The 22,270-nt window shown below is 42.3% G+C and overlaps 1 protein-coding gene across 1 annotated transcript in view; it reads left to right on the top strand.

Annotated features, from left to right (window-relative positions):
- CFAP47 (cilia and flagella associated protein 47) overlaps nucleotides 1-22,270 on the top strand; it is a 681,124-nt gene that overhangs the window by 273,623 nt on the left and 385,231 nt on the right. Inside the window, 1 exon segment of the mRNA XM_030575652.1 lies at nucleotides 17,639-17,721. Coding sequence (XP_030431512.1) covers nucleotides 17,639-17,721 — 83 coding nt within the window.

The raw sequence follows: 22,270 nt of genomic DNA, 5'->3' as shown, positions 1-22,270 counted from the left end.
TTAAGGTGCCACCGGATTCCTCATTGATTTTGAGAGCTATCAGTTAGCCAATTTTCAATCCATTTAGTGTTAACTTTATGTTACATTCTATTTTTTTAATCAGAGTGTCATGATGTATTAAGTCAAACATCTCACAGAAGTCTGGGTATGTTAAGTCAACCCTATTCCCATTGTCAGTCAAATTTGTAATCTCATTAAAAAGATATTAAGTTAATATGAGCAGATCTATTGTCAATAAACCCATGCTAATTTTCAGTAATTACACTACCTTCTTTTAGTGCATTATTAATCAAGTCCTGTATTTGCCACTCCATTATGTTGCCTGGGATCAATATCGGACTGACAGGCCTGTAATTATCCAGGTCATTCCATTGACCCTTTTAAAAAATTGGCACAACATTAGCTTTCTTCCAGTCTTCTGGAACTTCCCCACTGTTCCAAGACTTACCGAAAATCAGTATTAATGGTACAGTGAGTTCCTCAGCTAGCTCTTTTAAAATTCTTGGGTACAAGTTATCTGGACCTGCTGATTTAAAAATGTCTGGCTATAGTAGCTTTTATTTAATATCCTCCAAACATACTAGAGGAATGGCAAGACTGTTATCCTCACCATATGATGAGACTGCATCATCTGTTTTTCTCCAAATACAGAAGAGAAATATTTATTGAACACTTCTCTCTTTTCTACACTATTAATGATAATTCTACCATTTCTATCTAGTAATGGTATAATACCATTGTCAAAATTCTTTTTCTTCATAATATATTTAAGAAACTTCTTATTTCCCCTAATTTTGCTAGCCATAGAGTTCACCTTTTGTTCTTTGGCTTCCCTTATCAATTTTCTACAATTCCTAAATTCTGATTTATATTCCTTACTATCAACTTCTCCTTTCTTTCATTTGTGTGTGTAGATGTGTGTGTATATATATTTTACAGCTGCCTCCTCCTCTCCTTCTAAACCAGGTTGTTGTTTTTTTTAGTCATCATGGCTTTTTTTCTCAGTTGTGGGATTGTGGCTTTTGGGCATCTAATACAGTGTCCTTAAATGGTTCTCAATTATCATTCAAATTTTTCTGATTAAATTCTTCCCAGCTGACATAGCTCATCATTATTTTCACCTTCACTATTGAAGTGCCAAGTATATAGAGTATATATAGTTTACTGGTCTGGTTTTCTGTTTGCACATTATAAATTTTATCATGTCAGGATCACTTGTACCTAAGCTACCATTAACTTTTTTAGTTCTGTGATTAGATCCTCTTTATCTGTTAGGGCAAGGTCTAATATAGAAGTTACCCCTGCTTGCTGCAACACTTTTTGAGTGAGGAAATTTGTCATATACAATGTTTCGAAATTCAAAGGATGTTACGTAGATGCTGTGCATCAGATTCTGCATTCTTTTACACTGACATGTAATTGGTGTGGAGTATCAATCCCTTTTTCTAAGTGGGCCAGGTGTGGTGGAACTGTCAGGCTGGGTGTCTTCAGTTTACACCACAGAGGATAGATATCCCCTCATTGGCCCACCCCATCTCGGCTTTAAACAGACTAGAGTAATGAAATAGGAAACTGTGCATGCCCAGTTGAGAGCAGGCTCAGGCAGAAGATTGATTGCCCCACACTACCTTCTGAAACCTTTTATAGAAAAAGGAACAGAGCCTCTGAAGCAATTCCATTGACATTTGCAGACATCAACAAAAACATGTAGTCAGGAATATTAGAAACTGCTCAGATACATGCAAAAAATCAGCACAGGCCCTTTAGCTAATCCATCATCAGGAGATAATCAACCAATGTAACAATTGCAATTTCTTTCCCATGCCCAGGCCTAAATATGATTTGAAATAGGATTGAGGAAACCTTACCACATCAGAAATCACTAGGATTGCTCTGCCACAACTTTCCCTATGTTTTTACATTGATGAATCCTCCATGTGTGTTCTTAACAATGAACATTTCTGCAACTGAAAATAAATAACCCGCAGAGTTTGAAATAGTAAAGAAAAAACTGCATGTGCAATATACGCTCTGGTATAATAAAAATACTCTGTGTTCGATAGTTTTGTTTTGATCAGACCAGAAATCATATGTTATTTGTACTGTACTTGTGCCCAGAGACGCCAGTCAAGATGGGGGCCCATTGTGCTGAGCACTGTATAAACAAACTATAAGACAATCCTCCCCTCCCCCCCCAAAACAACTTACATCTTGTCCGTATTTAGAATTTAACAGGTAGCTATAAAACACAATGGAAGGGAGAGAATGGGGCCGGGGGGTGGAGAATGATGGGTTACACTAATAGGAAAAAAGTTACATTTATTAGCTAAGCTTAGATGTCATAGTTTGATTTTAAAATAAGTAATTGGACAGTATATATTAGAGACTTGCTAACCAAGTCTTTTACCTTACCATTATCATTAGGCAGTTTATCATGAGTGTCACTGTACAGGTAGGTCCTTAGAAGAGTTTTATGACCGTACAAACTGATTGGAGAATTAAAAAATCCTTTCCTTGGTGAAATGTTTTCAGAACTGCTCATTTAAAAAAGAAAGAAATGAAAAATTGTCAGTTTTTCTGAAGGACAGTCCTGTCAGCATACAGTATATGGGAAATTATTGTTAGTTTACTTCCTCATTTTTTTTTAAATTAATTATTTAGAATACCAAGAAATATTCTTACATTTCTGAGTTTGGTTCTCAAGAAGGTTGCATCTCCAGGCAGGTTAATGAGTGAAGGAAGGGGTCATACTAAACAAAGTAGAACAACCAGTATTTCTTATTGTCATAAGAGAAACAATAGATATAAATGTTGTGCATTGTTCCAGTGTGTAAATGTAGAAGATTGTGAGAGTTGTCAGTCCAACATTAATACCTTTATTCTATTATCTTCCACAAGTGCATTTTAGAAAGATACTACTAGGAGGGATTACATTTCTTCTCAATAATTGATATAGTGTAAATTGGTTTATGCTAATTTAAAACATTCTACCTGATTTTAGCTGTTTCTATAATATTAGTTACTATCCTGAGTTTTGTGGGAACATCAAAGCTCTGGTCTGCATTATAGGGTTAGGTCATTCCGTCAACCTAAAGGGCTTTTAAAATTGACTTCTGTACTCCTGCCTGGCGAGGGGAGTAGTGCTAAAATCGACCTTGTTGTGCACTTCTAATTGCCCTGGTGTCTGGCTGCTCAACATCAGATGCCAGGCGATTTGCCACAGCCTTCCATCCTGCCATAAACGTCTCCCCCTTACTCTCCTAGGGTATGTATACACTACAAAATTAGGTCAATTTTATAGAAGTCGATTTTTAGAAATTGATTTTATACAGTCGATTGCGTATGTCCACACTAAGCGCATTAAGTCGGTGGAGTGCATCCTCACTACCATGGCTAGCACCGATTTACAGGGCGGTGCACTGGGTAGCTATCCCACAGTTCCCACAGTCTCCTATAACCCACTGGAATTTTGGGTTAAGCTTCCAATGCCTGATGGGGCAAAAACATTGTCTCGGGTGGTTTTTGGTACATGTTATTTATCAGTCTCCCCTCCCTCTGTGAAAGCAACAGCAGACAATCATTTTGCATCAGGCACCAGGGCGATTAGAAGAGCACAGCAAGGTGCACTGTGCGTGAGAGAGGCATTGAAAACCAGTTGCTGTGGAATGGCATCTGCACAGGTAATTCAGGAAAAAAGGCAACTGACGACATATACCCAAAGCCACGTGTAACAATGTTTTTGCCCCATCAGGCATTGGGAGCTTAACCCAGAATTCCAATGGGCAGTGGAGACTGTGGGAATTGTGGGATAGCTACCCACAGTGTACCACTCTATAAGTTGGTGCTAGCTGTGGTAGTGAGGATGCACCCTGACGACTTAATGCGCTTAGTGTGGATATATGCACTTGATTTCTAAAAGTCGACTTCTATAAAATCGATCTAATTTCGTAGTGTAGACATACCCATAGACTATATCCTGCAAGGACATGGGATGTTAGTGAATATTTTGTATTGAGGTCTTTGCCAATACCTGGTTCAGTATTTCTAAGTATGTTAGAAAACTGTTCCCTTGGATTCCTTCTCTCATTAATAATACATTCCCTTGCTTCTATCTTCCTAAGTTTACTGATGAAGTAACTGCTATATAGATTTAGATATGCCTATGGTACCTGTCACTCTTCAACTTTACTGTACACCACAGGGATGCATATTAAAAGCAAAATAATTCTGGTTTGGTGTGTGGGTGTACTAGAGAGAAAGTGGAGTCAGAATATTTCTTTCAGCCTTTCTTCCCCCTGCCAACACACCTCTCTCAGACTAAAACAGCGTTCAGATATGATCTTGGAAACTAGCTGTCATGTCTATTGGTTCTCTGTGGCCCTAAAGGAATGTGGTCAGCTAGCATGGGTGCAGTCAGGCCTTTAACCTCCTCCCACACGTACACATGTTGTTGTCAGTGGGCAGTAGGTGGGAGTGTACAATTTTTTGTTTTGGAGCAGCAGTAAGGCACTGTGCGCACATCTTGCAGGTAGGAAGGGTCAAGAACCTATCACTTTTCTGCAACTCCTTTGCTCACCCACGTCACATCATACTCAAAAAGGAAGAATTTTGTCTTTTGGTAGCCCATCAAATCAGCCCAATGCATATCTGTGGTATCTGTATCTGATGAACATTGAATAAATCCTATTGAGTAACAATTTGCAATTTGCTCTTACTGGTGAAAAAAGACTATGTGTAGTTTAATTTTCACAGTGTTTCCTTTTAATAGCCCCATTTTAATAGCCATTTCCTCACATAACATTTAGGCAGCTTATTGTCTTTACAGTGATTCTGCTGCAGTTGCCACAGTTTAGGAAATCATAAGTTCTGCATTCAAAATCAAAGGTGTGATGCTGAAAGACATGAAATTCTGTATATCAAAAACATGTTTCTGTATTGTCTATATAAAAGGAAATCTGTATTCATAAGTATAGAATAAAAAGTATTTTATTTTCAGGTAGTCTACAGAATAGTTTCCTTTTATTTATTTTTTTAATGGCCTCCAAGTACAGCTGTTACAATAGATTTCAAGGGCAATACACTGAGAGGATTTTACATGCCTATTTTGATACAATGTTCAGATGCTTTTTTAACCAAGCAAGGCTAACAACTTATTTTAAGCCAGAGCCTATAATTACCAAATTCAGTATGTTATAACAGTATGGTATGAGCTGGCTCTTCAAAATTTATTGCTAGGAGAGAAAGATTTCGTATATGGATAATTTAATATTATTTGAGTCTAGAGCTAAAAAATTATTCGCAGTAATTTCTTGAGATACATTACAACTTCTGTTCCCGGTGTCAATATACTCTTCTTTGTGCTTGCCATAAAATAAAAAAAAGTCCATTCAACAAATTTAACTGTGCAAGTTTAGCTCGCCTTAACAACAATGGGTATTACAGTAACTCCTCACTTAACATTGTAGTTATGTTCGTGAAAAATGCAACTTTAAGTGAAATGATGTTAAATGAATCCAATTTTCCCCTAAGATTTAATGCAAATGCAGGGGATTAGGTTCCAAAGACATTTTTTGGGGCAGACAAAAGGGATTATATACTGTATAATACTATATTTTACTGTCCTGTGGTGGGGAGGTGCCCCTGGCTTACCCCTGGGGCTGGGAGTGCAGGGTCAGGGAGGGAGTTAGGGTGCAGGAGGGTGCTCAGGTTGGGGATGTGGGAGGAGGGTCAGGGCTGGGGCAAGCAGGAGGTACAGAGCACTTACCTGGGGCAGTTTCTGTTTGGTGTAGGGGGTGTGTAGGTGGCTCTGCATAGTGCACAGCACCGCCCCTATGGCCATGATTCTGGGAGCTGCCCACCTCCTCCTCGGCAGGCAGGGCCACCCGGAACGCAGAGGATTTAGGGGCTGCAGGGTCCTGGGTTAAGGGGGCTCTGGGGCCCTGGCCTACAGCTCTAAAGCGACTTTTGGAATATGGCCCTGTGATCACGGGCTGGAGGACTCAGGAGGAGCAGGGGCAGCTGTGCAGCCAGTGGCAGGAGAGAAGTGGTGCTTTCCCCTTCAAAGCGTCACTTCTCTCCGGCCAGCTTTGAAGGGCCCAAGTCCTTCAGCCAGTGCTTGCAGTGCTGCATTCTGAAAGGGGCTTTTGGAACTGCAGGCCAGGGCCCTGGGGCCCCCTTAGCCCAGGCCCCTGCAGCCCCTGCATTCTGGGTGGCCCTGCCTGTGGCGGGGAGGTGGGGGGGCTTCTCCGCTCGCTCCATCTCTCCCTCCCTCCCTCTCAGAAAGTCCTAAGTGCCACCAAATAGCTGTTTGGCAGCAGGGGAAGCTCTGGGAGGGAGGGAAGAAGGGAGGGGGAGGGGTAGGAGGTAGAGAAAAGGAATTTGTGCAATGGTCCCTTGTAAAGTTAGCCAGTTGATATTATAAGGGAGCATTGCTCAACTTTAAATGAGTATGTTCCCTAATGGAGCAGCGACGTAACTTTGAAACAATGTTAAGTGGGAGGACGTTAAGTGAGGAGTTACTGTATTTATAAACAACAAAAGGAGAGGATAAAGTAGTACCAAGCAGATAAGATGACAAGAAATGTAATTGCTTCTAAGGGGTTACAGGAAGAATATATAAAATTTGCTGTAAAGCTTGTCTTTATAAAATATGCCAGTAAATTTTAAAATGTAGATATGTGCACAACAACTGATTTTTACCAAATAAACTTTGATTAATGACTGTGGGTGAAATCTTGGTTCTATTAAAGTCAATGGAAGTTTTGGCACTTGACTACACTGGGGCTGAATTTCCTCTCATGTACCTAAGATCAAAATAGAACTCAAACTAAAAAGGAACCCTACAGAAAGTGGAAACAGACAAATTGCTAAGGAGTGCAAAAGAATAGCATGAGTATATGGGGGTGGAATCAGAAAGGCTAACCCACAAAATGAGTTGTACCTTGCAAGAGATTTAAAAGACAAGAAGCAGAAGTTTTATAAATACTTTAGGAGCAAGAGAAAGATGAAGAAAAGTGTAGGTCCTTTACCTTGTAGGGAAGGAGAGCTAATAACTGGTAACATCAAAAATGCCTATTTTGCGTCAGTCTTCACTAGAAAAGTTAATGGTGCCCACATACTCAATACAATTAATATGGACAAGGAAGGAATGCAAGCCAAAATAGGGAAAGAACAGATTAAAGAATATTTATATAAATTAGATGTAATCAAGTTGGCAGGGGCTGATGAAATTCATCCTATGATACTTAAGGAAGTAGCCTTAAGCAATCTCAGAACCATTAGTGATTATCTTCAAGAACTAATAGAGGATGAGTGATGTTCCAGAGAACTGGAGAAGGGCAAGCATAGTACCTGTCTTTAAAAAGGAAAACAAAGAGGATCTTGGGGATTATAGACCAGTCAGTCTAACTTTGATACCTCGAAGGATATTGGAACAAATGATTAAACAGTCAGTTTGTAAGCACCTTAAGTATAACAGAGCTATGAGGAATAGACAGCATGGATTAGTCAAGAACAAATGTCAAACCAACTTAATTTCCTTTTTTGACAGAGTTACTAGCCTAGTGGATAGGGGAATGCAATAGATGTAATGTATCTTGGTTTTTAGTAAGATACACAGTTCTACAGGACGTTCTCATAAGCAAACTGGAGAAATATGGTCTAGATGAAATTACCATAAGGTGGGTGCACAGCTAGTTGAAAGACCATACTAAAAGAGTAGTTATCAATGGTTTGCTGTCAAACTGAGTATGTATTTAGTGAGATTTGCTCAGGGATTAGTCCTGGATCTGGTACTGTGCAATATTTTCATTAATGACTTGGATAATGGAGTCAAGAGCATGCTTACAAAATTTGCAGATGACATCATTGTTAAGAACACACTTTGAAGGACAAGATTAGAATTTAAAATGACTGTGACAAATGAGAGACTTGGTCTGAAATCAACAAGATAAAATTCAATAAAGACAAGTGCAAAGTACTTCACTAAGGAAGGAAAAAATCAAATGCACAACTCCAAGATGGGGAATAACTCACTAGATGGTAGTACTGCTGAGAATGATCTGGAGATTATAGTGGATCACAAATTGAATATGAGTCAACAGCGTGATGCAGTTGCAAAAAAGCCTAATATCATTATGAGGTATATTAAAAGGAGTCAAGTATCAGAGGGGTAGCCGTGTTAGTCTGGATCTGTAAAAAGCGACAAAGAGTCCTGTGGCACCTTATAGACTAACAGAAGTATTGGAGCATAAGCTTTCGTGGGTGAATGTAAGACATGGGAGGTAATTGTTCTTGTGTACTTGGCACTGGTGAGGCCTCATTTGGAATACTATGTCCAGTTCTGGGCTTTAAGAAAGATGTAGACAAATTAGAGAGTCCAGAGGAGAGAAACAAAAATGATAAAAGGTTTAGAAAACCTGATCTATGAGGACATGTGAAAAAAACCAGGGCATATTTAGTCGGTTTATTTGGTTCTGCTTTGGTGCATGGAACTGGACTTGATGACTTCTTGAGGTTCTTTCCAGCCTTGCATGATTAGCTCTCCTCCTTCACTAGGTTGAAGACCTACATCTTTTCCTTCATTTTTACATTGCGCCTAATTTATTTAAAGAACCTCTTCTTATTACCATGTTAGTAGTAACTTATTTTGTGCCTTAGCCTTTCTGATTTTGTTCTTACATGCTTGTGCTGTTATTTTGTACATTTCCCTAGGAATTTGTCCATATTTCCACTTTGTGGGATTCATTTTTCATTTTCAGGTCATTAAAGAGCTTCTTATGTAGTCATATTGGCACCTTGCTGTTCTATCTTTCGTTTGCCTTGGGATAGTTGTGACTTTAATATTGTCTTATTGAGAAACTGCCAGATCTCCTGATTATTGATTATTTGTTAAAGAAGCCATTTAATACTATACTGGATACAAGTAAAAACCTGGGGGGGCGGGTTTCGGTATTTTGTGGAGGGAGGGGTAGTTTAACTCTCCTGTTCCATTAAACATTATTAAAGTTGCAACCATCCAATTAAAAACCATTCTCCCAATGATGTTTTGGCTGAGTAACAGGTGCAGAATACTTGTGCCACTATTATAAATACAATTTGCACTGTTAAGGACACCTATGTTGAGCACTGTAGAACTGCGTATAACAGTAATGGTTATATGGAATTGCAGATGCATGTCTAGTAAAGTGTGAACATTTGGAAATGTATCTTTTTGCCCATTTAATGGCAGACTACAAGTGCACAGGTCAGCTTTTTTCAGTTAATTGGTATAGTACATTTGTGTACACTCTTGCAGTAGGTCAGGTACAGAAAGCAAAAACTTATATAATTTCCATTCTAGTCACACTTTCCACTTTCTAGTCACTTGTAAGGGTGTCATAACCTAGTCCCAGATTTGGACCTTAGCGTCCAAAATATGGGGGTTAGCATGAAAACCTCCAAGCTTAGTTACCAGCTTGGACTGGTAAAGCTGCCATCACCCAAAAAATTAGAGTGTTTTGGGGCACTCTGGTCCCCCCAAAAAGCTTCCCTGGGGACCCCAAGACCCAAATCCCTTGAGTCTCACAACAAAGGGAAATAAACCTTTTCCCTTCCCCCCTCCAGGTGTTCCTGGAGAGATACACAGAAACAAGCTCCGTGAATCTAAACAGAGGGATTCCACCCTCCCCATTTCCAGCCTTGGAAAACAGAAGTACCGAGAGCTAATCTCTCTTCCCCCCTCACCCAGAGGGAATGCAAAGTCAGGCTAGTAAATCTAACACACAGAGATTTCCCCCTGACTTCTTCCTCCCACCAATTCCCTGGTGAGCACAGACTCAATTCCCTGGAGTTCCCCACTAAAGAAAAACTCCAACAGGTCTTAAAAAGAAAGCTTTATATCAAAAGAAGAAAAATACATAAAAATAGTCTCTCTGTATTAAGGTGACAAATACAGGGTCAATTGCTTAAAAGAAATATGAATAAACAGCCTTATTCAAAAGAAAACAATTTAACACATTCCAGCAACTACATACATGTAAATACAAAAAAAACCAAACCTATCTTTGTACTCACAACTTGGAAACAGAAGATTAGAAAGCAGGAAATAGAAAAATCCTTCCCATAGCCGAGAGGGACAGATTCAAGACCAGAACAAAGGACTTACACACAAACTTCTCTCCACCCAGACCTGAAAAAGTCTGGTTTCCTGATTGGTCCTCTGGTCAGGTGTTTCAGGTTACTTTTTTTCAGGTGAAAGAGACATTAACCCTTAGCTATCTGTTTATGACAAAGGGACCTAAAGTAATCCTTTCAAATTAGAAAATGGGGTGAGGGGAGGAGGGGTGTTGGGGCTTGTGGCTCCCAGTCAGAATCATGCACATACAATTTTATATGGAAAATAGTAAAATTGATTCCTAACCAGAATATTCTAGATGGTAGTTGTCAGAAGAAGAAACTCAGTAGGAAAAACCTAGAGTGCTAATGGAATCCATATCCGATGTATCTTAAAGGGGAAAATATTCTGGCGCAAAAAAAAACCATAATTAGTTTTCCATGGAAAGCATTGTTTCTGTCTGCATGGACAGTTTTTACTTGGGGGGGAAAAATGGAGAGAAATCAGAACTGGCAACAAAAACTAGCACAAGAGTGCTGACTCATTTTGTGATCCTTGGATTGTGAGGGAAATGTGTCCCACAAAAAAAACTCTAATTGTAATAAAGAGTGTGAAATCCTGGCTCCATTGAATTCAGTGACAAAAATGCTATTGACATCAATGAGGCCAAGACTGAATCCATGATATATTGGGTTTAGAAAAGGGTCTCAGTATCTTTTCCTTTCCCCTGGAACATAAAGGTGCCAATAAACAGGTTTTGGGTTGGTTTTCATTCAGATGAATAATGTGTGTGGGGGTTTTTGCTGGTTGAAAGGAACTGAGGGGACTCTAGGGTATGACATCTTATAAGAACTTGGGTTCAAATGCTTATTCCTTTGAAGGAGCATACATAGTGAGTGGTGGCACTGCATTAGAGAGAGTTATATCTGGTGCAGAGTGCACAGGTACACCCTAGGGTTTGAATCTGTACCTACAATCTATTAAAAGAACTACAGTTACTTGTAAGTAACCTCTCTTTCTTCCTGAAACTTAAAATTGGCAAGAAACACATTTCACCTCCATACATCCTATGAATTGTGATATAGTTATTGTTCAACATGGATTAGAAATGTCCATGAGAAAACGACAAAATGCATGCAATTCAACTTGCGATGTCTAATTCTATAAGTAAATAGCAAGCATTAAAAACAATAGACACTGTGGAGGGAGGGAGCCTAACAGGAATAAATGAGACACGATAAAATTTCAGATGTGTTGAAGTTTGAAATGTGAGAAGTAACTAAGGCCCCAATCATTGGGATCTACTAGCATACGCTCCTGCGCATATGCAGACTCCCAGTGAAATCAATGGAACTTTGCACAAGTGGTACATTCTGTGCTAGAAGATACCAGTGCAGAATCTGGGCCTAAATAAGTAAAAATCCAAATGACACATTAATTGCATTTGAAATTCCTTCAACTGCATGGAATGCTATCCCAGATGTCTGTGATACCAGGAACCTTTGAAGTTTAAAACTCTAGTTCCACTTATTGAACTAAAGGAGACTCTCCAGTTATATAATCCCAACATCTCTTACTGTTCTGGAAGTTATAAAGGACCATCAATTTTATCCTTCAGTTGTGAGTTACCAGAAGTCCTGCTATTGGAAATTATTTATCCCATAGGATCATTCCTGGAATCCTTATTCAGATATATCTCGCATTGACTGAAGTCAGGTCACCTAAAACCTGGGATTGGTATTGCTTGGTACTGTATGTACAAAGTCAGTTTGAAAAAACAGTCCTTACATGGGAGATTTGAGTACCCAAAAATGGCAGGATTTGGCCTCAAATTCATTCATTTTTATTCACTTTGATTTAACACTCTAAGTAGTACCAATCCCAGGTTATAGGCGTCCTGCCAACTATCAAAATGAAATTCTTACCAGTGATCATAAACATAAAAAATCTTATGCATCTATTATATAATTTGGTATGGTTTATTACCTTTACCATCTTCAACCCAAGTGCTCAAGTAAAAGCACAAAAAAAGCAGGATTTGTTATGATTGGGTAGGGGTTTCAGCAATGCTCAACATTAATAACGTTTTAAAGTTCTCTAGTGAATATAAACACAATTTCATGTAAAATGCCTTTAAAGATTTTTCACTTTTCTTCCTTCTCCCTCAAACATAAAATTACCCAAAACACAGTTCATATCAATACACCTCCATTTGACTAGTGAAGTACTTACATTGGTTAGTAAACCAACTGAAAAGCCCATTTGATTAATGAAAGATCTAGATCAGGCCTGCACAACGTACAGCCTGCAGGCCACATGTGGCCCGCAGAGGCTCACTGTGCGGCCCGTGGCAGGATTCAAAAGGCTCTGAGCTGCCCGCAGTGGCGGGGAGCTCAGAGCTCTTTAAATCTCAGCCGCAGCAGGGATTCAAAAGGCTCTGGGCTGCCCACAGCGGTAGGGAGCCCAGAGCCATTTAAATCTCAGCTGTGGCCGGGATTCATAGGGCTCTGAGCTGCCCGCAGCGGCGGGGAGCCCAGAGCCCTTTAAATCTCAGCCGCGGCCGGGATTCAAAAGGCTCGGCGCTGCCCGCAGCGGTGGGGAGCCCAGAGCTCTTTAAATCTCAGCTGTGGCCGGGATTCAAAAGGTTCTGGGCTGCCCGCAGCAGTAGGGAGCCCAGAGCCATTTAAATCTCAGCTGCGGCCGGGATTCATAGGGTTCTGGGCTGCCCGCAGCGGTGGGGAGCTCAGAGCTCTTTAAATCTCAGCCGCGGCCAGGATTCAAATGGCTCTGAGCTGCAGGCAGCCACGAGCTCAGAGCTCTTTAAATCTCAGCCGCAGCCGGGATTCAAAGGGCTCTGTGCTGCCTGCAGCCGCAGAGAGCCCTTTAAATCTCAGCTGCCAGGGCCAGCTTTAGGCCAATTCAACCAATTCCCCTGAATCAGCCCGCCCCTAAGAGGGCCACATGCCCAAGCCCAAGTATGGTGTATCGGCAAAAGCCAGTGCGCTGTAGCGGGGTGGCCCAGCTTCCCCAAGGGGCAATTTAAAAGGCCTGTGGCTCCCAGGCCCTTTAAATTGCCATCAGAGCACCACTGCTGGAGCCCTGGGGTAGGGCTGTGGGGTTCTGGGGGCTATTTAAAAAGTCCAGGGTTCCCGTCGCTTCTATCACCCTGGCCCTTTAAATAGCCAGCGGAGCCCCACCACTTCCCCAGGGTTCCCGTGGCTATTTAAAGGGCTGGGGCGGTAGAAGAAGGGGAGCCCCGGGCCCTTTAAATACCCCCAGAGTCCTGGGGTAGCGGGGGACTCTGGGGGCTATTTAAAGGGCTGGGGCTCCAGCTGCCTCTGCCGCCCTAGTCCTTAAATAGCCGCTGAAGCCACACCGCTTCCCCAGGGCTCCCTCGGCTATTTACAGGGTTGGGGCGGTAGAAGCAGGGGAGCCGCGGTCTCTTTAAATAGCCCCAAGAGCGCTGGGGTAGCGGGGGGTTCTCCAGATGCCTTTGCTGCCCTGGTCCTTTAAATAGCCCCCGGAGCCCCGCCACTTTCCCAGGGCTCCCACAGCTATTTACAGGGCTGGGGCAGTGGAAGCAGGGGAGTCCCAGGCCCTTTAAATAGCTCCTGAGCCACGGGCTGCTACTGCTACCCTGGTGGGCGAGGCAGGAGGACGGGACACTCACCATACAGGATGAGCTGTACCCTCTATACCTGCACTAGTTGCCCGCAGCTAACCCCTGCCGCACCTCCTGCTCTGCCTGCACCAGTTCCTGTCTCCAGCCAGCCCCTCACCCCCTGCCTTGCCTTCAGCCCTGCACCAACCCCTGTCTCCAGCCATTTCTGCACCCTCTTCCCTGTCTCCAGCTAACCCCTGCCGCACCCCTCTGCCTGAAGCCAACCAATCCTGCACTCCTTTGTCTCCAGCCCTGCCAACCCATGCCGCACCCCCCCGTGACCCTGTCTGAAGCCAGCCAGCCCATCCCATACGCCATCTCCCGCCTGCCCCACACCCCTTGCCCAGCCTGCAGCCAGACCCTACCTCCAGCTACCTCCCCCCCATCTCCAGCCAGCCCCATGTCCACTGGTGCCCTGTAGTTCCCAGGGAAGTAACCCTGCACACCTGCTTCAATTAGGTGGGCAGGGAGCAGCTGGGACCCCCATGTGCACCCTAGCACACCCTCAGGGAGTGGCAGAGCTCATTTCTAGTTCAGACACATCTTTTTAAAAAAGAACTTTAGGTAGGGTTAACATACATCTGTACTTTTCCGGACATATCAGGCTTTTTGAATCTTAAATCGCCATCCAGGAGGAAAATACGGACGTATGGTAACCCTATTGGTACAAAAACTACATACTGTGGCAGAACTTTTTATAGGGAACCGGTTGCTAAGAAATGAAAGGCTTTTTTTTCCCATGTTTTTTTTTTTTCTTTTTTCAGTCATCCCTGCCGGGGCCACGCCGAAAATGTTCGAATTGGGCCCCGCACTTTCTAAAGCCGACCTTGCCAGCTGCAGACAGGATTCAAAGGCTCTGGGCTGCCCTCAGCCGTGGGGAGCCCAGAGCCCTTTAAATCTCAGCCGTGGGTGGGATTCAAAGGGCTCTGAGCTGACCGCAGAGATTCTCTGCCGCGGCTGAAATTTAAAGGGCTCAGGGCTACCCGCCGCCACGGGCAGCCCAGAGCCCTTTGAATCCCGGCGGCGGCTCCAGGGGATGCGATGGGGCTGGGATTTAAAGGGCTCAGGCTCCTCTCAGCAGCAGGAGCTCTGGGCCCTTTAAATCCCTGCCCCATCCTCACAAAGGTTTGGGTTCCCGCAGCTGCTGGAATCCCGGGCCCTTTAATATGACCCTGAGGGCTGCCAGCCACCTCTTCAGCTGGGAGCCCCTGGTTGATTTAAAATCAAGTATCACCTCATAGACTCATAGACTCTAGGACTGGAAGGGACCTCGAGAGGTCATCGAGTCCAGTCCCCTGCCCTCATGGCAGGACCAAATACTGTCTAGACCATCCCTAACAGACATTTATCTAACCTACTCTTAAATATCTCCAGAGATGGAGATTCCACAACCTCCCTAGGCAATTTATTCCAGTATTTAACTACCCTGACAGTTAGGAACTTTTTCCTAATGTCCAACCTAAATCTCCCTTGCTGCAGTTTAAGCCCATTGCTTCTTGTTCTATCATTGGATGCCAAGGTGAACAAGTTTTCTCCCTCCTCCTGATGACACCCTTTTAGATACCTGAAAACTGCTATCAGGTCCCCTCTCAGTCTTCTCTTTTCCAAACTAAACAAACCCAATTCCTTCAGCCTTCCTTCATAGGTCATGTTCTCAAGACCTTTAATCATTCTTGTTGCTCTTCTCTGGACCCTCTCCAATTTCTCCACATCTTTCTTGAAATGCGGTGCCCAGAACTGGACACAATACTCCAGTTGAGGCCTAACCAGCGCAGAGTAAAGCGGAAGAATGACTTCTCGTGTCTTGTTTACAACACACCTGTTAATGCATCCCAGAATCACGTTTGCTTTTTTTGCAACAGTATCACACTGTTGACTCATATTAAGCTTGTGGTCTACTATGACCCCTAGATCTCTTTCTGCCATACTCCTTCCTAGACAATCTCTTCCCATTCTGTATGTGTGAAACTTATTGTTCCTTCCTAAGTGGAGCACTTTGCATTTATCTTTATTGAACTTCATCCTGTTTACCTTAGACCATTTCTCCAATTTGTCCAGATCATTTTGAATTTTGACCCGGTCCTCCAAAGCAGTTGCAATCCCTCCCAGTTTGGTATCGTCCGCAAACTTAATAAGCGTACTTTCTATGCCAACATCTAAATCGTTGATGAAGATATTGAACAGAACCGGTCCCAAAACAGACCCCTGCAGAACCCCACTTGTTATACCTTTCCAGCAGGATTGAGAGCCATTAACAACTACTCTCTGAGTACGGTTATCCAGCCAGTTATGCACCCACCTTATAGTAGCCCCATCTAAATTGTACTTTCCTAGTTTATCTATAAGAATATCATGCGAGACCGTATCAAATGCCTTACTAAAGTCTAGGTATATCACATCCACCGCTTCTCCCTTATCCACAAGGCTCGTTATCCTATCAAAGAACGCTATCAGATTAGTTTGACACGATTTGTTCTTTACAAATCCATGCTGGCTATTCCCTATCATCTTACCACCTTCCAAGTGTTTGCAGATGATTTCTTTGATTATCTGCTCCATTATCTTCCCTGGCACAAAAGTTAAACTAACTGGTCTGTAGTTTCCTGGGTTGTTTTTATTTCCCTTTTTATAGATGGGCACTATATTTGCCCCCTTCCAGTCTTCTGGAATCTCCCCCGTTTCCCATGATTTCCCAAAGATAATAGCTAGAGGCTCAGATACCTCTTCTATTAACTCCTTGAGTATTCTAGGATGCATTTCATCAGGCCCTGGTGACTTGCAGGCATCTAACTTTTCTACCTCCCCACCTCCAACCTTCCTTTTTGGCCCACAGTTGTTTTGGTGGGGCGGCACTGGGAAAGGAGGGTTTGTTTCTGCAGGGCTGGGCAGTGCTGGGGTGGAGTGTTTCCGCTGGACCAGGGGACAGGGGTTTCGGCACTCAGCTATTTTCTTTGGATAATGTGACCCTTGCCGCTTTACGAGTTCTGCAGGCCTGTTCTAGATCATAATCTCGAATTGTGTAGTCCGCATTGTTACAAGTCATGCTTCTGTTGGTATGTTTGCAGATGCATGTAGGGTGAGTAGATGTCCCGATTTTATAGGGACAGTCCAGATATTTGGGGCTTTGTCTTATATAGGTTTATAATCCCCCTCCCCCTGTCCCGATTTTTCACACTTGCTGTCTGGTCACCCTAGTTGCATGGAAGTGAACTTTTCAGGGAATGTTCTGTCTTTGGTAGTTACATGGGTTTCCATAGCTGTAGTATTTGAGAGGTTCACTTTCTTTTAATATGTATCTAATTACTGCTGTGAGATAGGGAAGGTAAGTAGCTTTCCTCAATGTCCTGTCTTCTGTAGTTTCAAAATGTCAGTCTTAATGTTGCATTAATGTTATTTAATCCCCCTTGGAAGAAAGTCCATGGTGAATTATAATTAAATGAATTCTTATAGGTTTGTTCTAATATGAAGATTGGGGAAAAAAATAAGAACTGGGACTAAATTTATTCGTATTAACTCAAAATTGTTATTGGGCATACACTCTTGGGGCTGATTGGTCAATCACCAGCAATCGCAAGTTTTGAACTTGTAACCTGCTTTTCTATATGTGGAGTTTGCTTATCTGTTTAGTTTGAAAAAAACATGCAGATGAATTGAAGAAGGAATGTACTGTTTTTGGAGATCAAAGTAACAATAACTTAAGAACACAATAAAATTCAGTATCTTCTATGGGTAGATTATGCCAAAATCACTTTTTCTTAAAACCATATTTGTCAGATTTTGTCAGTCATTTGCATTGCTATATGTATGAACTTTGAAGAGATCATTTTATTTAATATTATAAATTACAGCTCAGTTAGCATATTGCTTTTTCTCTCTTTCACTAGTTCTGAATATAATGTACTGAATAGTACAAGTGATGTGGGAGGTGAAGATGTACTGTGTCACAAAGAGAACAACTTAAATGGCTGTAAGTACTTCTACAATGGATGCCTTTCATTTTTCTGCAAAAATTTCTTTTAACTAATGACTTTTGGAGTACATGGGGAACCAGTGTGAATGAACAGAATCCTTAAAAGTTAAAATATATACAATAATAGATACTCATATTACAGATTTATTATCTGCAGACATCTTACATTTATATAGACAATGCAAGCTTAGTAATATATTTTATGGCTAAAGAATTTATTAAAAAAGAAAGAAAGCTGAGATTCTTCTTTACCGGGCTGAAAGACTGGCTCTTCTAAAAAGGGGCTCCTTTGAGACCCCTCCAGCTTATCAGTGTTGGATATAAAAGAATTATTTAAAATGATTCATTGTCCATAGATTTTCCACTTTCATTCCCTAATAGTTTTGATTCAAGAGTTATGTCAGGATTTGTTCATTGGGAGTTATGGTGCTGGCATAGGTAGATACCCTCAAGAAAGTTCAGTTGCACAAAATCTGCAGAGCAGTTCCTTGAAGTTCTCTGCATACTTGAGCAAAATATTATTGTATTTACATGGAAAACCGAGACTTGCTATATCAGTATTACTAGTACCAGAATAATTCTGAAATACCTAGGTTGTCTTTATATCTGTTGTATGTTACACTACATTTTGGAATATGTATAGTATATTATATATTATATACTGTATAGTAATATTCTCTGTATTATGTGGAAATGTTTATATTTGGTCTTTGAAAGCTATACTGAGTATATTGATAATATAGCGCTGTGTTCAATTCATATAATTGGAAGGGAGGGATTACAGCAATGGTTCTTAACATTTTTCTACCCCTTACAATTTGATATTGTCTCTCTCATCTCAGATTCCCTATCCATTTAGCAATATGGTAAGGAGGAGGTAGTTGCAATCTCCTTACACCTGATTGTGACCTCCAGATTGAAAACCCACGGGTTAAAGGGTAAAGACCTTGTGTTGAGTAGCTGGGTGTATCCTCTACAGAATTTTCTGAAAATATCTCCTAACTGATGCAAAATATGTTTTGTATGTGCATGTGTGTAATTGCTCTTCAGAAATATTTCTATGAGCCCCCAAGGTTAAGTAACTTATATCAAGGATAATTTTGCAGAATCTCGACAGGAAGAGGGCACTAACAGAATCTGGGAAATCATCCTAACCTTCTTCTCAATATGATCCTTGAGAGCTCCCCCCAGCACATCATGGAGCATTCCTCTTTCAAGATGCACTGCTATTTCAGAGTCATCTAAAAAGCAGTAGCTATTAGGACTGTACAAGTGCGCACTCAACTATTGGAGTGTTTGGTATAAGTGCAAAAAAGGATTTTGGAAGTGCCAGGTCTTCATTTGCAGCACTGCATTGGTTGTTGGGTCTACTTTAGCAGGGCCGTCCTTAGGCATACGCAGACTATGTGGCTGTGTAGGGCACCTGAAAATTTGGGGCACCACTGGGTCTGTATTTGTAGTTGTATTTGTATGTGTGGAGGCTGGTAGGGGCAGTGTGCTGGGAGAGAAGCTGAGCCCTGCTTAGGGAGTGGGGCTTCTCTGACTAGGGGTCCTATAAAGGTAGCCAGCCAGTCAGGCAGCAGCATAGACAGTTTCAGCGACACAGGAGCCAGCATACAGAGCTGTAAATGGGAGTTTGAGTGGGACTTTACAAGGGGAGTTTGGGGGAAGACTGAGAGAGGCAAGCAGAGGAACACAGGCTATTGAAGGGAGTTTGCAGTGTTCTAGCAGTGTCTTGGTGCTTGTTGGGGGTTTGTTTTGCTGTGAGTGGTGGTGTTTTGGGTTGGTTCATGTCTCCCAAATTTACAGGATTTAGGTGGGACGCCTATGAAAGATACAGAGGCAGCAGTTGTAGTGACCCAAGCAGTGGAAGACACAATGAAGATGTCTGGATGTGGAAGCTGTAGCATGTACATGATCCTGGAGGGGGTACCTGATAAGAGTTTCGTCTGCATGAAGTGCCACCTGATAGAGCTGATGGAAGAAAAGATCCGAGGATTGGAGATGCAGGTGGAAACTCTGGTTGAGTTTAGAAGGGAGTTTGAGCAGATGATGGAGCAAAGACATGATGAGGCCAAAGGGAAAAGCTCAGACTTGCAAATGGAAGCAAGTCCAAAGAACTCTAAGGGGAGACTGCTGGGTGAGGAAAGTGGACGGTGGAAGCATGTGACTAAGGGAACCAGGCAGAGGAAAAGACAGGCTAGTGAAGGAGCAATAAGCTCAGGAACAGGTTTGTGGAGTTGGAAAATGAAGAAGGGGCACAGCAGGTGGTTGCTGAAGGTGAGAGGGCAAGGAAAAAGAGAAGAGCAGCTAGCTATCTCCCTATAAGGAGAGGGGAAGTGTCAATGGGAGATCACACCAAACATGAGCCCCAGGACAATATGGGATGAGTTCCAGAGGATTGCAAGGGTGAATAGGAATTGAGAGGTCTTACAGCCAGAGGGCACAGGGGATAGACCGGAGAATCACACTGCCACCAGGAAAAGGCAGGTCTACGTGACTGGGGACTCCTTACTGAGAAGAATAGACAGGCCTGTAACTAGAGCTGATCTGGAGAACAGAAGAGTGTGCTGTCTGCCGGGTGCTAAGATACGGGATGGGGACCTGAGGCTGAAGAGGATCCTAACGGAAGCAGGAAAGAATCCGCTGATTGTCCTTCATGTGGGAACAAATGATACGGCTAGATTCTAGCTGGAACGTATCAAGGGAGACTATGCCAGGCTGGGGAAGACACTTAAGGAAATTGAGGCTCAGGTGATCTTCAGTGGGATTCTGCCTGTTCCTGGAGAAGGGCAGCAAAGGTGTGACAAGATTATGGTGATCAACAGATGGCTCAGGCAGTGGTGCTATAAGGAGGGCTTTGGGATGTGTGGCCTCGGGAGGCATTCATGGTCAGAGGACTGTTCTCTCGGGATGTACTTCACCTGAGTAGGGAGGGAAATAGACTTCTAGGATGAAGGCTGGCAGAACTGATTGAGAGCTTTAAACTAGGAATTGGGGGGAGATGGTTGAGAGATGTCCAGGTAATCTCCATGCTGGATTTTAACATTGAGAGGGAAGAAAACAAAGCAGGAAAGGATACTTTCATGGATAGGAGAATGGACATACGGAGGAAGATAACGGTATCTACATACTGTAGATACAATTCTAACAGGTGATATTGGCAGTAGACTGTCTGTGCCTAATCGGGTAAAGAATGTGAGTGAAGCCAAGCAGCAAGAATTAATATGTTTGTACACCAGTGTGAGGAGCCTAGGTAACAAAATGGAGAAACTGGTACTGGTACAGGAAGTGAAGCCAGATATTATAGGGATAACAGAAACATGGTGGAATAGTAGTGTCATGCATAAATCCCCACTCTGAACCTTAGCGTCCAAAAGATGGGGTACCAGCATGAATCCCTCTAAGCTTAATTACCAGCTTAGATCTTGTAGTGCTGCCACCAACCAGGACTTGCAGTGCCTGGTAAACTCTGGTCCCCCCAAAACCTTCTCAGAGGACCCCAAGACCTAGACCCCCTGGATCTTACACAAGGAAAGTAAACCCTTTCCCTCACTGTTGCCTCTCCCAGGCTTTCCCTCCCTGGGTTGCCCTGGAAGATCACTGTGATTCAATCCTTGAATCTTAAAACAGAGAGGAATGCACCTTTCCCCCTCCTCTTTCCCCCTCCCCAAGAGGTAATACAGATTCAAGCTCCGTGAATCTGAAACAGAGAGATTCCACCTTTCCCCCCTCCCTTCTCTCTCCCTGTCTCCCACCAATTCCCTGGTGAGTACAGACTCAATTCCCTTGAGCCTCAACAAGGGGAAAAAATCAATCAGGTCTTAAAAAGCAAAACTTTTAATAAAAAGAAAGAAAAAAGTAAAAGTTGCCTCTGTAATTTAGATGGTAAATATTACAGAGTCTTTCAGCTTATAGACACTAGAGAGGAGTCTTCCCCCCAGCACAAATACACATTAAAATCATTCCATCAAAATACTACATTTGCAAATAAAGAAAACAATCAAAAAGACTAAACTGCCTTCTACTGTTACTTACTATTTGAATAGAAAATTAGAGAGCCTGTAGGTACGTCTGGTTACCCTCTCAGAATGCAGAGAGAACAACAGACAAAGAAAACACACAAACAAAGGCTTCCCTCCCACGAGACTTTAAACTATCTTGTCTCCTGATTGGTCCTCTGGTCAGGTGTTTGGGGTCCCTGTTTGTTAACCCTTTACAGGTAAAAGAGACATTAACCCTTAACTATCTGTTTATGACAAGTAGTCGGGACTGGAGTACAGGTATTGAAGGCTACGTGCTGTTTAGGAAAGACAGAAATAAAGGCAAAGGTGGTGGAGTAGCATTGTATATCAGTGATAAGGTAGACTGTAAAGAAATAAGGGATGAAATGGATAAGACAGTCTGTCTGGGCAAAAATCACATTGGGAAAGAAAGCTACTAGAGCCTCCCCTGAGATAGCGCTTGGGGTGTGCTACAGACCACTGGGATCTGATTTGGATATGGATAGAGACCTTTTAATGTTTTTAATGAAGTAAATACTAAT

Source organism: Gopherus evgoodei, chromosome 1 (assembly GCF_007399415.2).
Source record: "Gopherus evgoodei ecotype Sinaloan lineage chromosome 1, rGopEvg1_v1.p, whole genome shotgun sequence".
In the NCBI taxonomy this organism is placed as follows: Eukaryota; Metazoa; Chordata; order Testudines; family Testudinidae; genus Gopherus; species Gopherus evgoodei.
This window is presented reverse-complemented; position numbering and strand designations above follow the sequence as displayed.